This window comes from Sceloporus occidentalis, unplaced genomic scaffold (assembly GCF_023333645.1).
Source record: "Sceloporus occidentalis isolate IW3139 unplaced genomic scaffold, rSceOcc1.0.p SCAF_9, whole genome shotgun sequence".
Lineage (NCBI taxonomy): Eukaryota > Metazoa > Chordata > Lepidosauria > Squamata > Phrynosomatidae > Sceloporus > Sceloporus occidentalis.
This window is the reverse complement of record NW_028316989.1, coordinates 47,817,461-47,829,492: the sequence shown is the minus strand read 5'-3', so window position 1 is coordinate 47,829,492 and position 12,032 is coordinate 47,817,461. Positions and strand designations below refer to the sequence as shown.

At 43.5% G+C, this 12,032-nt stretch overlaps 1 protein-coding gene across 7 annotated transcripts in view; it reads left to right on the top strand.

The window, feature by feature from the left end:
• Positions 1-12,032, top strand: part of LOC149307480 (multiple epidermal growth factor-like domains protein 11) — a 282,125-nt gene that overhangs the window by 222,428 nt on the left and 47,665 nt on the right. For all 7 annotated transcript variants that reach the window (XM_089539259.1, XM_089539256.1, XM_089539257.1 and 4 more), the window contains 3 exons: positions 10,548-10,668; positions 11,391-11,554; positions 11,911-12,013. In XM_089539259.1, the coding sequence (XP_089395385.1) occupies positions 10,548-10,668; positions 11,391-11,554; positions 11,911-12,013 (388 nt within the window). The remainder of the gene's footprint in view (positions 1-10,547; positions 10,669-11,390; positions 11,555-11,910; positions 12,014-12,032) is intronic.

Sequence of the window (12,032 nt, the reverse complement as noted above, 5' to 3'; positions counted from 1 at the left end):
CTTTGTGCTTACTCTTAAGCCTGGATGGATGTGAAAGTAAAGGGGGTCGGTGCTTCACATATTATACTCTTGCTTTTCAACTGGAGATGGTTTTTTTCTTTTAAATAAGAATTCAGATATAGTACTTACAATGACCCATGGATATGTCAACTCAAGTTTTTTGGGTCAATTTTTTGACCTAAATTTCTAGACTTCTACATGAGTTTATACAATAATTTACCTCTTTGAAACAATTGCTTTCGCTTTGATATCAATCCAAGGGTCCTTTTAGTGTTGGAAATCCATTTTCAGGAGTTTGCTGGATTAAAAATAAAAAACAATCTTGGTGGTGGTTGGGAACGTTCAAATAGAGCTCCTACCCTTTTATCCTTGATTTAGCGAACAACACATCAGATACCCCCCTTTGTTAAGAGCCCTTTTTTCATTTGGAAAATAAATTTGCCTTGTTTTATTGGGCTGCTTCTGTTAGCCGTCGCCAGCATAAATTTCTCCTCTCTGTGAGTTTGGGAGAGGTATTATGGCACAGCGGTTGTCCAATTAAGTGGAGCATGGCTTGCAAAATAAAGTAAAATAAAATAAAACAAAAATACCCCTGTCAGCTGTTCATTTTGCATGTTATCGATGGGCACAAGAGGGCTGTGTGTGTTCATCACGGGGTTGTTATTGCCTTGCTCCGGAACGTATTCTTCTATCCCTTTCCTATCTAACTAGCTGTGACTCTCTTGACTGCTGGTGACGCAGAAAATAAAGGCCTGCTGTTGTCTCAGAGGTGAGGCTGTCTTTTTGGATAAATCGATTCCAAGCAAGTGTGAACCGGATTGGATCAGAGTCGATTTAAATTTGCCCTTTGGCCAGCTGGAGCGCGTCCCTTTTGAACCGATTCGTTCGTGAATGTGAACCACAAGTGGGTTGTTTTACAGGGAAAAAATGCGATCGGGGCAAATGTAGTGTGAAGCATGCTCCGCTGTTGAATGAATCCATTGATTCGGATCGCAAACCGATTTATTTGTAAGTGGGAATGAGTCCCGTAAGTTGGAGACATCTTCAAGACACACAACAGCAATACAAAAATAGAGGGGAAGGTGGGATGAAAATCTAGCAGATCAAGAGACTAGAACGTGAACCAATGGGTTCAAATTACAAGAAAAGAGATCCTGCCTAAATTTTAGGACTTCTTAGCTCTAAGAGCTGTTTTAGGCTTTTTCAGAAGTTTGTAGGCTCTCCATATTAGGAGATCTTTAAGCAGAGGTTTCCAAAATGCTGTAGTTGTGTATTCCTGAATGGCAAGGGGTTGGAGTAGATGACCATTGTGGTCCCTTCCGCTCTAAAATCCAGTGATTCTACATGGGTTATGATGTATTTTAATTTTCGCTGGAAATGTTAACCCTGTTTCATTACATGGTAATCTGTTTTGTTGCTTGCCACGGTTTGGTGCTAAAGCAATACAGAACTGGGATTATTAAATTAATCATTCATTCCTTCATTTTGATTTATGCCCCGGCTTTCTCCCAAAACAGCAGCTTGCAACAAGATTAAAGGCAGGAGGGGGAAAATCAGGTACAAATAGAAACACAAGAAGTTCTAATATTAGAACACAGTGAAACAAATCCTAACGTTAATTGGATTAAATGGATAAAATTCACTTAAAAGCAATGCAGAAGGGTGTTCAAAAAGTACCTCCCCCATTAAAAGCCCATTCCTCAATGTCCAGTCAGTTTTTGTGCTGGTCAGTCTTCATCTGGAGTACCTCTGGGTGCTTCATTTTAAGAAGGATAGAGACAAGTTGGAACAGATTGAGAGAAGTCAACAAGGATAGTAAGAGCTTTGGAAAACAGAACATATGAGGAGAAGTTGAAGGAGCTGGGCACGTTCAGCTTGGAGAAGAGAAGATGAATGCAGAACACGATTGCCCTCTTTAAGTATCTCAAGGGCTTTCATGGAAAAGAAGCTGCAGCCCTGCTCTCTGATGCCCCAGAAGGTAAGACCAGTCTACTGGTTTTAAGTTACAGGAGAGTGGATTTTGATGGAACATTAGAAGGAACTTCTTGACAGTGAGAACAGTTTGGCAGTGGAATCCATTGCCTGGAGAAGTAGTGAGGTCTTCTTCTCTGGACATCTCCCAAAAGATGATGGATAACTACCTGCTTGGGTTGCTTTAGCTGGAGGTCCTACATTGAGCAAGAAGTAGGACTAGAGGGCCCATAAATCCCCTTCCAAGCCTTGGATTCTAGGACTCTATATGGATTTAAATCAAATATTCATTAGGTGACTTGGTGGCATCTCCCATGTCTTTGGGGTGTGAATCCATTTGACTTTTCCATCTGAACTTTAAAGGAGTTATTCAAAGTGCTGAACTATATCAGCATTGGGTACCTTTTTCAAAGTTTATACTAAAACCTAAGCTGGTGTGGTGTGGTGGTTTGAGCACTGGATTATGACTCTGGAGAGCAAGGTTCAGTTCCCAGCTCAGCCATGGAAACCCACTGGGTGACTTTGGGCAAGTCACACACTCTCAGCCTCAGAGGAAGGCAATTGCATACCTCTTTTGAATAAATCTTGCCAAGAAAACCCCATGACAGGTTTGCCTTAGTGTCGCCTTAAGTCAGCAACAACTTGAAGACACACAACACAAGGTGCAGTGGTTTAATGCCAGTCCTGCAGCCACATGGTTGTGAGTTTGATCCCAGGACTCCAAGGATGACCTAGCCTTCTATCCTTTCGTAGGTCAGTAAAATGAGTACCCATTTTGTTGGGGACAATTGGCCTATAGATTGTAAACTGCTTAGAGAGGGCTGAGCTCACTGGTAAGCAGTATAGAAATGCAAATGCTATTGCTAACAGCAACTAAAACCTGGAGCATGGAAGCCACCAGCTGTCCCTGGGCTGACAGTGATTTCATCCCCTCTGCTTTCACTTCTCTTTGCTCTTGCTTTGCTTCTCCTCTAACTCTCCTCTGCATTTGTGTTTGTGGCAGTCCCATGGCAGTTTGCGCACGGGTCCCTCCTTGCAGCATCGTCGTCTCTCTTCCATTTTGCACATAATTGGCAATGCAGCCGTGTTGGATTACGTTTCTGTTGCAACCGCCTTTGGGTGCCACAGGGGCCTGCTACCTTACCTTTAGACTTCAGTCCTAGTTTATTTCATCTCCATTTCACAGGGCAATCTCAACTTTGCCAGCAGTAGGCCTTTCCTCTTCATGTAGTTGAGGGCTTAGGAATTTTTAATATATATATATATTGCTTCATTGAGGGTAACCTGCTTGCATATCAAGAGCAAGGGCTGCCTTCATTCGTGGCTCAGATCATAAACTGGGAAGCGGGGGATGGCGAGGCGTGGGAGGGCACCTGAAATATTTCTGAGAACCTCTACAATAGAATTTGAGCCTTTTATTTCAGTTTCTATTTAACTGCATCCCTTTGAGGCCCTCTGAGGCAAATGCATGGAAATGTTAGACTGTAATTTCATACGATCAGCCTTTCCAGCAGTCCTTCTTGACTATTGTAGGGTTGAAAAGTGGCCTAGCTGTGGTCTGGTTTGTGTGTGCAGAACCTGCACAAATGCCCTCTTGTTGGGTTGCTTTCTGGAGCAGCCAAAATCATGCAGCTAGCAGCACATGCGCAGAGATACAAACTGCCTGGAAAACTGCAATGAGCCATATCTTTTGTGTGCCTTCAAGTCATTCCCAACTTATGGCAACTCTAAGCCAAACCTATCATTGGGTTTTCTTGGCAAGATTTATTCAGAGCAGATTTGCCATTGCCTTCCTCTGAGGCTGAGAGGATGTGACTTGCGGTGGGTTTTATGGCTGAGCCAGGATTCGAACCCTGATCTCCAGAGTCGTAGTCCACATTCAAACCACTGTGCCATGCAGCTTTAGTAGAAGGATTTAAGAAGAAGTAGTTTGCTAGGGTGAAATCTCTTATTTTAGAAGCTGTATGCAATTTTGTGTGACTCTTGAGTTTTCCTTTTTTGGGGTACTCCATGTGTCTCCTTGAAGCCACAGAAAGGGCCCTGTCCCTCCTATTGTATGATCCGGTTCATAATTGTGTGTTTATATGTGTGTTTGTGTGTGTGTAGGACAGGGAATAAGTGCTTCCCCCAGGGATTCAGTTCCTCTACTTGTTCCTCTGGAAAATCTCTCTCTGTCCAGACTAGCTGCACTCTCATGCCACTTTAATTATGGCTTATGAATTATGGTTTAATAAGCTCAAATCTCCAGCATGCTGATGCATATGCAGCCCATTTGCTCCCATTTCACCCCTTGCATTTGCACAAGTGGTTAAAATACCAGGAATGTGGCTGGGGCCCATTGCTGGTGGTGGGGCAGGGACAAGGTTATCGCAGCCAAAGGGTCCCAGAGGATGGCCTTGCTGTCCTAAAATCTCAGGTGGTGCCCTTCCTCATGCGCATGTGTTGAGACATCCTCCCCCTTTCGCTTGCACGTTCTGCAGAGCACCTGAAATGACACCACCAACCCTTTCTGAATGTTAAACGGCTATCGTATAAATGGAAAGACGGCTCTTTGCCAGCCTTGGGAGCTTGCTGTGCCCTGGGGAACAACAAGCGGTGGGACTTCACTCCTTTTCAGCGTGGCGTTCAATAATGTAGAGTACTGAAACACCTGCAAACAGCCTTCTTCTGTATGCGAAAGGGAGCCCCCTCATTACCTGGCCGGTAGCATCCCTCCTTTCCCCTGCTAAATATTCATGGCGTAAACAAAGTCACCGGCTTTCTGTTTGAACAACACAATGAGTTTGTTTTTACCGCTTTGACCTTAAATAACAAACTGATCGTACATGATGAGGACTCAGAATAACAATGCGGTTTAGTGGGATGCTTGGCTGCACTCTCGTCCCCACCTGCCCTGGCCTTTTCAAATGTTTTCATGGAGGAAATTATCTAGCCTTTTCTCTCCCTTCTGCCAGGGTGCATCATTTTCATCATAGACACATAGGATCTTAAGAGTTAGAGGGGCTGCAAAGGCCACCTAGTCCTACCCCAGCATTCAAGAATACACAACACAAGGACTCCTGAGAGATGTTCATCCAACCTCTGATTTACAAAGAAGGAGGGTCCACCATTCTCCAAGGCAGCCTATTCCATTGTTGAGCAGCTCTTACAGTAAAGTTCTTCTAAATGTTTAGGTGGCATCTCTTTTCTTGTCATCTGAATCCATTGGTTCATGTTCTTGGTTCTGAAGCAGCAGAAAACAAGTTTCTTCCTCCTTCTGCATGACATCCCTTGAGATATTTAAAGACAGCTATCATGTCCACTCTCTTCTTGTAACTAAGGCCTGATTCCCATTACCTTTTAAATCAGATCACAAATCAGTTTGAATTGGTTCGAATGACCCTGATTCCCACTTGAATGGAATTGCTGAAGCGATTTTTTTTTTGGGGGGGGGGGCATGTGCTAGATCTGTTTAACCCATGTCTTTTTGATGCTGATTTTTGGATAAGTCTGTGCAAGTCTGAACCAGATGTGGATCAGAATCGATTACAATTTGCCCTTCGACCGGCTGGAACGGGTCCATTTTCAACCAATTCATTTGTGAATGTGAACTACAAGTGGGTTATTTTACAGGAAAAAATGCAATCGGGGCAAATGTAGTGTGAACCACGCTTTGCTGTCAAATCAGTCCATCGATTCAGATCGCAAACCAATTTGTAAGTGGCCTAAGTATATCCTACTCCCATTAAAACTTGGGTAGTATCCTCATTCCACTAGAAATATTTGGAGCCATGCCCTATGAGTTGTGGCTTCGGAAGCGGGGCATGCTTGTTGTTTTTGTTATTGTATGCCCTCAAGTTATTTCTAACTTATGGCAACCCTAAGGCGACTCTCTCGCTGAGTTTTCTTGGTGTAATTTGTTCACTCAGGCCACTACTCCATGCTGTGTAGGCACCCCTTGAAATGGAAACAGCAGCTTCCGACAAGAGATTTGGCTCTGGAGCAAAATGTGCATTTAACATTATGCCCACTTTGGCCCTTAGTGCAATACAGATTCTGCTTGCAATGTAACAGTCATGAAAATATTATTTCCCCTTTTCTTCCTATGTTTTTTGCTCTTATTAAATGAAAACTGGATTTGGAACAAGCCTTCCACATATCCATGGTTGCTCATGAAGATCCCATCAGAGGGGCTGGGGAAGTTCAATGCTATTGTTTGCTTTCAAGTTGATCCCAACTTATGAAAAGTCACATCTTATGGCAAGATTTGTTTAGAGGGGTTTCAGCATTGCCTTCCTCTAAGGCTGGGAGAGTAAGACTCAGCCAGTGTCTCCCAGTGGGTTTCCAGCTCCAAGCGGAGATTCAAACCTTGATCCCTGGAGTCCTAGTTGAACACCAAAATCACTCCATTGCATTGGCTCTCATTTAAAAATAAATAGAGTCAAGGTCTGTATGCTTTCCCACTGACTGGTAATTTCCCCCCTTTCTATTAAATCATATAATTTGCTTGCTTGTTGGAGATTCAGGAAATTCGCTTCGGGGTTTGAAAAAGACTTTTGTAAGGACAACTCTCCTGTCCAAAAACACCTTTAAAAACCCTGCTGGTTTGGTGGCCACAAAAGAGTGACCTCTTGTTTAATGGGGCTCCTGCCCCTGTAATAATAGTTTAATTATTTAATACTTGTTTATCACATATGCTTCCCTTGTTGAAATTCCCTCTTGACAGAAGCCACCTTGTTACTGGGGCTGCATCTGCATCTGAATGGAGATTTGAATCCTGATCTCCCAGAGTCTTAGTGCAGTGCTCAAACCACTACACCACACTCTGAATTTTATTACCAGAATAACATTCTGCAAATAATACAAATAAAGACACCAAAAAACGAAACTCTAGCAAACAGAACTCATGCCTAACGGTGCATCTGTGCTGTAGAAATAATGCATCTTGACCCCACTTTAACTGCTATGGTTCCATCCTACAAGTTCCTGGGATTTATAATTTTGTGAGGCACCAGCACTCTTGGCAGAGAGAGGCTTTGCAAAACTACAGATCCCAGTATTCCACTGGATGGAGCAAGAGCACTTAAAGTAAGGTCAGAGTGCATTGTTTCAACAGTGTAGATGCACCCTTGGTCTATCACCTATGCACAGGTGCAAAAGTAGCATGCGTTCCTCAGATTTAATGGTCAAACTAGTCGCGGTCAGAGTTCCTAATCTCTTTTTCTTTGTCCAAAATCACCCACAAAAAGAACTAAATCTACAGAACTGCACCAGAGAGAAAGGGGGTAAAACCCTCCAGTGGTTAAACCTGGTATTAGCTTGGAGAGGTGGGTAATTTGCAGAGACGCTAAGAATACCCCCAACCTGCCTTGTTTCCCCTTCATTGCAAATACCGTCTTGGGAGGGGAAACAGGAGCTACAAGTATTCCACCGAGGGAAGAATGAAGAGCAGTCTTTTCAAATCTTCACGTGGAGCAGAAATCCCACAGCAAACAATTAAGTACCATTCATGTGGCCCATATGGACTCCTCTGCCGTTGAACAGAGAGGTATTAAATATCAGTCTATTTATGGCACGGTTCCTTAATATAGCCGTAACGTGTCGTCCCCCCCGGGGTTATCCATTTCCACCTCTTCGAATTGAATTAAGTATCACTTTTCCATTTTTACTCACTCCTCCAAGCGCAGCCTCTCCGCTAGACTATACAACACTGATTAAGTTGCTGAACTCTCCAGGGAAAAAAACGGAGTCGGGGCTGGGATGGAGGCAACGGAGGAGGAGAGAACGGTCGCCACGCCAAGCCCAGCTGCGGATTAATTTTAATAAATGGGATGGAGATCTGAGACCATATTGCCAGAGAAAAGATCCAAATAACACTTGATGCCCAGCGTAATGGAATAAATGACTCGCTAAGGACTGGTGAGGGAGATAGCGTATTGTTGTTATTACAGAAGGTGGAGAGGTTGCGCGCATGTATGTTATTTGTATAAGAGTGCCCACCCGCATTTTAATTCCATAAGTCATGCTTCCCAAATTGAGGTTAGAATGTTAATGATTTTTCCTGCTAGGATTAATAATCTCCTGCTGATTTTGAACAGCCCTTTGCCTGCTACAGAACTAATAGTGATGTCCTATTTGTATTTACTCAGAAGTGAGTCCCATAGTCCACTCTGTTGGACTGCAATTCTTGGAGACATTCTTGATTCCTGGCTTGGCCATGAAACCCACTGGGTGACTTTGGGCAAGTAATGCTCTCTCAGCCTCAAGGGAAGGCCATGGCAAACCTCTCTGAACAAATCTTGCCACAAAAACCCCATGATAGGTTTGCATTAGGGTCGTCATAAATTGGAAAAGACTTGAAGGCACACGACAACAACAAAGTGTACCATAGGCCTCACTCTGTAGTAAGTGTACATTGGACTATAGACAGACTGGAGGAAACGCTAGGCACCATGAATGAAAAAAACTTGAAGTAACTCCTTTCTTGGAGGAGGAAGGGCATGCAGAACTATATGTCCCAGAATCTACATGTTCCAACATGACCACATCTAACCACCCAATCTAGCCACCTTGGAAGCTGGTGGCTTCCAAGTCCTTGCAGTAGTAGTAATTTTTGCTATGGGGTTAAATGTTAAAGGAGCTGTCCAAAGTGCATAGCATATAGGTGACAAGAAGGCATGTACAGTGAGCCCTTGGTGTCAGCTGGGGTTTGGTTCTAGGATCCCTCCATGTATCTGCGGGTTCTCAAGTCCTGTTATACACAACGGTGTAATGAAATGATATTCCTTATATAAAATGGCAAAATCAAGGTTTGCTCTTTGGAACCACACTTTGCGGAATCGTCAAGCTAACATGGGGATATTAGACAGAGTTGCAGTGCAAAAAAGTAGGCTTTATTACCTGATCCTTCCTCACTCTCAGTTATGTTATAATCCTGCTAATGTCAAATGGTCTTCCTTATTTCTTTGCACCACTTTTCTGCATCATCCCTAGTGGTAATCCCTACAAAAGTAGACCCATTTAATCAGTTGTTGAATGTTGAGTCCACATATGTAAATCCCATTGATTTTTGTGGGTTTTTCGGGCTCTGTGGCCATGTTCTAGAAGAGTTTATTCCTGATGTTTCGCCAGCATTTGTTGCTGGCATCTTCAGAGAAGATGCCAGCCACAGATGCTGGTGAGACATCAGGAATAAACTCTTCTAGAACATGGCTACATAGCCCGAAAGCCTTCAACTTCACATTAAATCCCATTGCTCTTGCTGAGGTTGCCAATAGGATTCAGGTCTTAATCTGTGTGTCATCTGCATTGTGTGTCCCTTAAGTTATAATCTTTATCGAACATGTTCCACGCTTGGTCACCTGCTTTCATTGCTATGATAATGTTCTTTGTTGAATGGGTTCAATTTAAATTGTAAGAGTCCATGAGGACTTTGTGCTGTGTTTGTTCCCATTGCTCCCTTCTCTCAGTGGCAGAGGTGGAATTTAAGCTGCAGCCTCCTTGGGGTAGAGCCATCCCTCCCTTGCTTTCGTTTGCGTTCATTTGCAAATTGGCTTCTGCAATCTAAGTAGTGCATAATTTTGTGTAGCAAGCCGTTTATCTCGGATTTTGAAGTCACACTTGTTTGGAGCCTCGCTCTATCTACTTGTTTGCTTGCCTCCCTCAATGAGGACAGTGATTCACACGACATTAAGCCCTTGTCGTCTTTTGTGATGAGCGTTTCGTTCATGATGTTTTTCTTAATGAGCAAACAGCTGTTTGGAGAGATTTGACATCCTACCTTTCCCACCTCCCACCGCTGAACAGCTGCCAAGACTTTGTCCCTGTCCGCCTTTCGCAATTGCAAAACAGCCATTGTAATAACTATCATTTCAGAAAACAATGGAAGTTTTGCAGGAGGACATTATCTAAACCAGAGAGGAGCAACCATCCGCCGACTCAGGTTATATCCAGGCTCCCAAAGACACTTTCTTAGTACAGTCAGCCCTCTGTATCCATGGGTGCTTTATGCATGGTTTCAACCATCCATGCTTTACAAATAGTAAAACTATATTGCAGAATGGGACCATCAGCAGAAACACTATCCTTTGCACCAACATTGGTATTCAGGACAAGGGTAGTGTGGCAGAACTGCCATTGATCAGCATGAGTGTAGATTTACACTGTGCCAGCACACAACACAATGTAAATTTACACAATGTAATGTGTAGTCCAGCCATAGTCCAGGAAGCGTGAATTGTGTCAGTTCCCTTAAAACTGCAGACCAAATGACATTCTCCCCGTCCCAAGTGCCACCATAATGGCAAGTAGCTTACTTTTTGATTTTTTAAGTTATCAACAGTAAGTTATTATATGTCACTTTGAGCAGCTAAGGGATCAGTATTTTAAAATATTAACATTTTCCACAGTTGCATTCTTTCTTTTTTCCCCATGAAGTATCTGCAAGCAAACCCATGCTTCCGTTCTCTCTCTCCATTGGATTATAAAGGAAACAAAGGCCCTGAAAATATTCCTGGTGCAAACATATTCTCCAGCAGACAAGGATTTCCCAGCATCTGTCCTTTCTTGCTTAACCTGGTTTCGTTTTTGCTTTTCAGGGGGAGGACTGTTCCATTACATGCGCAGCTGGAACCTATGGCATCAACTGCTCAATGATCTGCAACTGCAGAAACGATGGCTCATGCTCCCCGGTGGACGGTTCCTGCTTTTGCCGAGAAGGTAAAGCCAGTCTGTTTCAAGGGTCGCTGTGAGGAAGCATTCTTTCTCATGGAAGGGTTGCAGACTGTGAAAGAAGTCACCGTTGCCAATTGCTGAAGAAAGAAAAGCGTACAAAACAGCCCCTTAGGTAGAACTTGGGTGCATCTACACTGCAGAAATAATGCCATTTGACACCACTTTAGCTGCTGTGGCTCCATCCTACAAAATTCTGGGATTTGTAGTTTGGTGAGGCACCAGGACTCTTTAGCAGAGAAGGCTAAAGACCTTGTAAAATTACAGATTTGAGGATTTAATAGCACAGAGCTACAACACTTAAAGTGGTGTCAAACTGCATTATTTCTACCCTCAGACACACTATTTTACTGTCTCTGTGTTAAGAATATTTCTACAATGGTTTTCAATTGAAGAGTACTCACTTCACTGATGAATGGTGGAATGAGGAGAAACCTAGTGCTTCATTTAACCATCTATCCACAAAGTCACACATTGACTTTTATCTTGGTTGTTTCTGAGATGAACATGCTTCACACAACATCTAGAGGAAACCTCTCCAGATGTTGCCATGTCTCCTTTATATCCTTTGTCCCACACTTGGATGCACACTGAGAAATCTGGAAGTGCATGCAACAGCATCACTTTTTTAAATGCATGCTTTTTTCCAAGACAGATGCTCAGTGGGAAGCAGCAGTTGACTCACCTGTCTTGTTTTCTTGTGTTTCCAGGTTGGCAAGGAGTGGACTGTTCCATCCCTTGTCCGAGCGGCACTTGGGGTCTCAGCTGTAACCAGACCTGCTATTGTGCCAATGGAGCTGCCTGCGACCCGGTGGATGGGATGTGCCTTTGCTCCCCTGGATGGCAAGGGGACTTCTGTGATGAACCATGCCCTGTAAGTCTTCCTTTCATCCTTAGTTGTTGTTGTGTGCCTCCAAATCATTTCAAGCTATGTGAAGCCCAGAATTCTCCCAGAGGTTGTCCGCCCTTTTGGACTGACAGCATCACTGTTGTTGTGTGCCTTCAAGACATTTCCAACTTATAGCAACCCTAAAGCAAACCTATCATGGGGTTTTCTTGGCACGTTTCCTCAGTGCTTATGGTGATATACTGCCTATATCCAAATATTTAAACCAATGTTGCAGATAATTTCTGCATGCAGTGATGGAGGGGAGGGGGAGAGAAAGAAACTGAGAAAGATTAAATATGACAGAAAGGCTTTCCCTGCCCTTGTTTTTCTCTTTTTGGAAGGATGGGACCTACGGCCTGAATTGCAGCCAACGCTGTGACTGCAGCCATGCAGATGGATGTGATCCTGTCACGGGATATTGCTGCTGTCTTGCTGGATGGACAGGTAAAGTGGCATGCAGTCC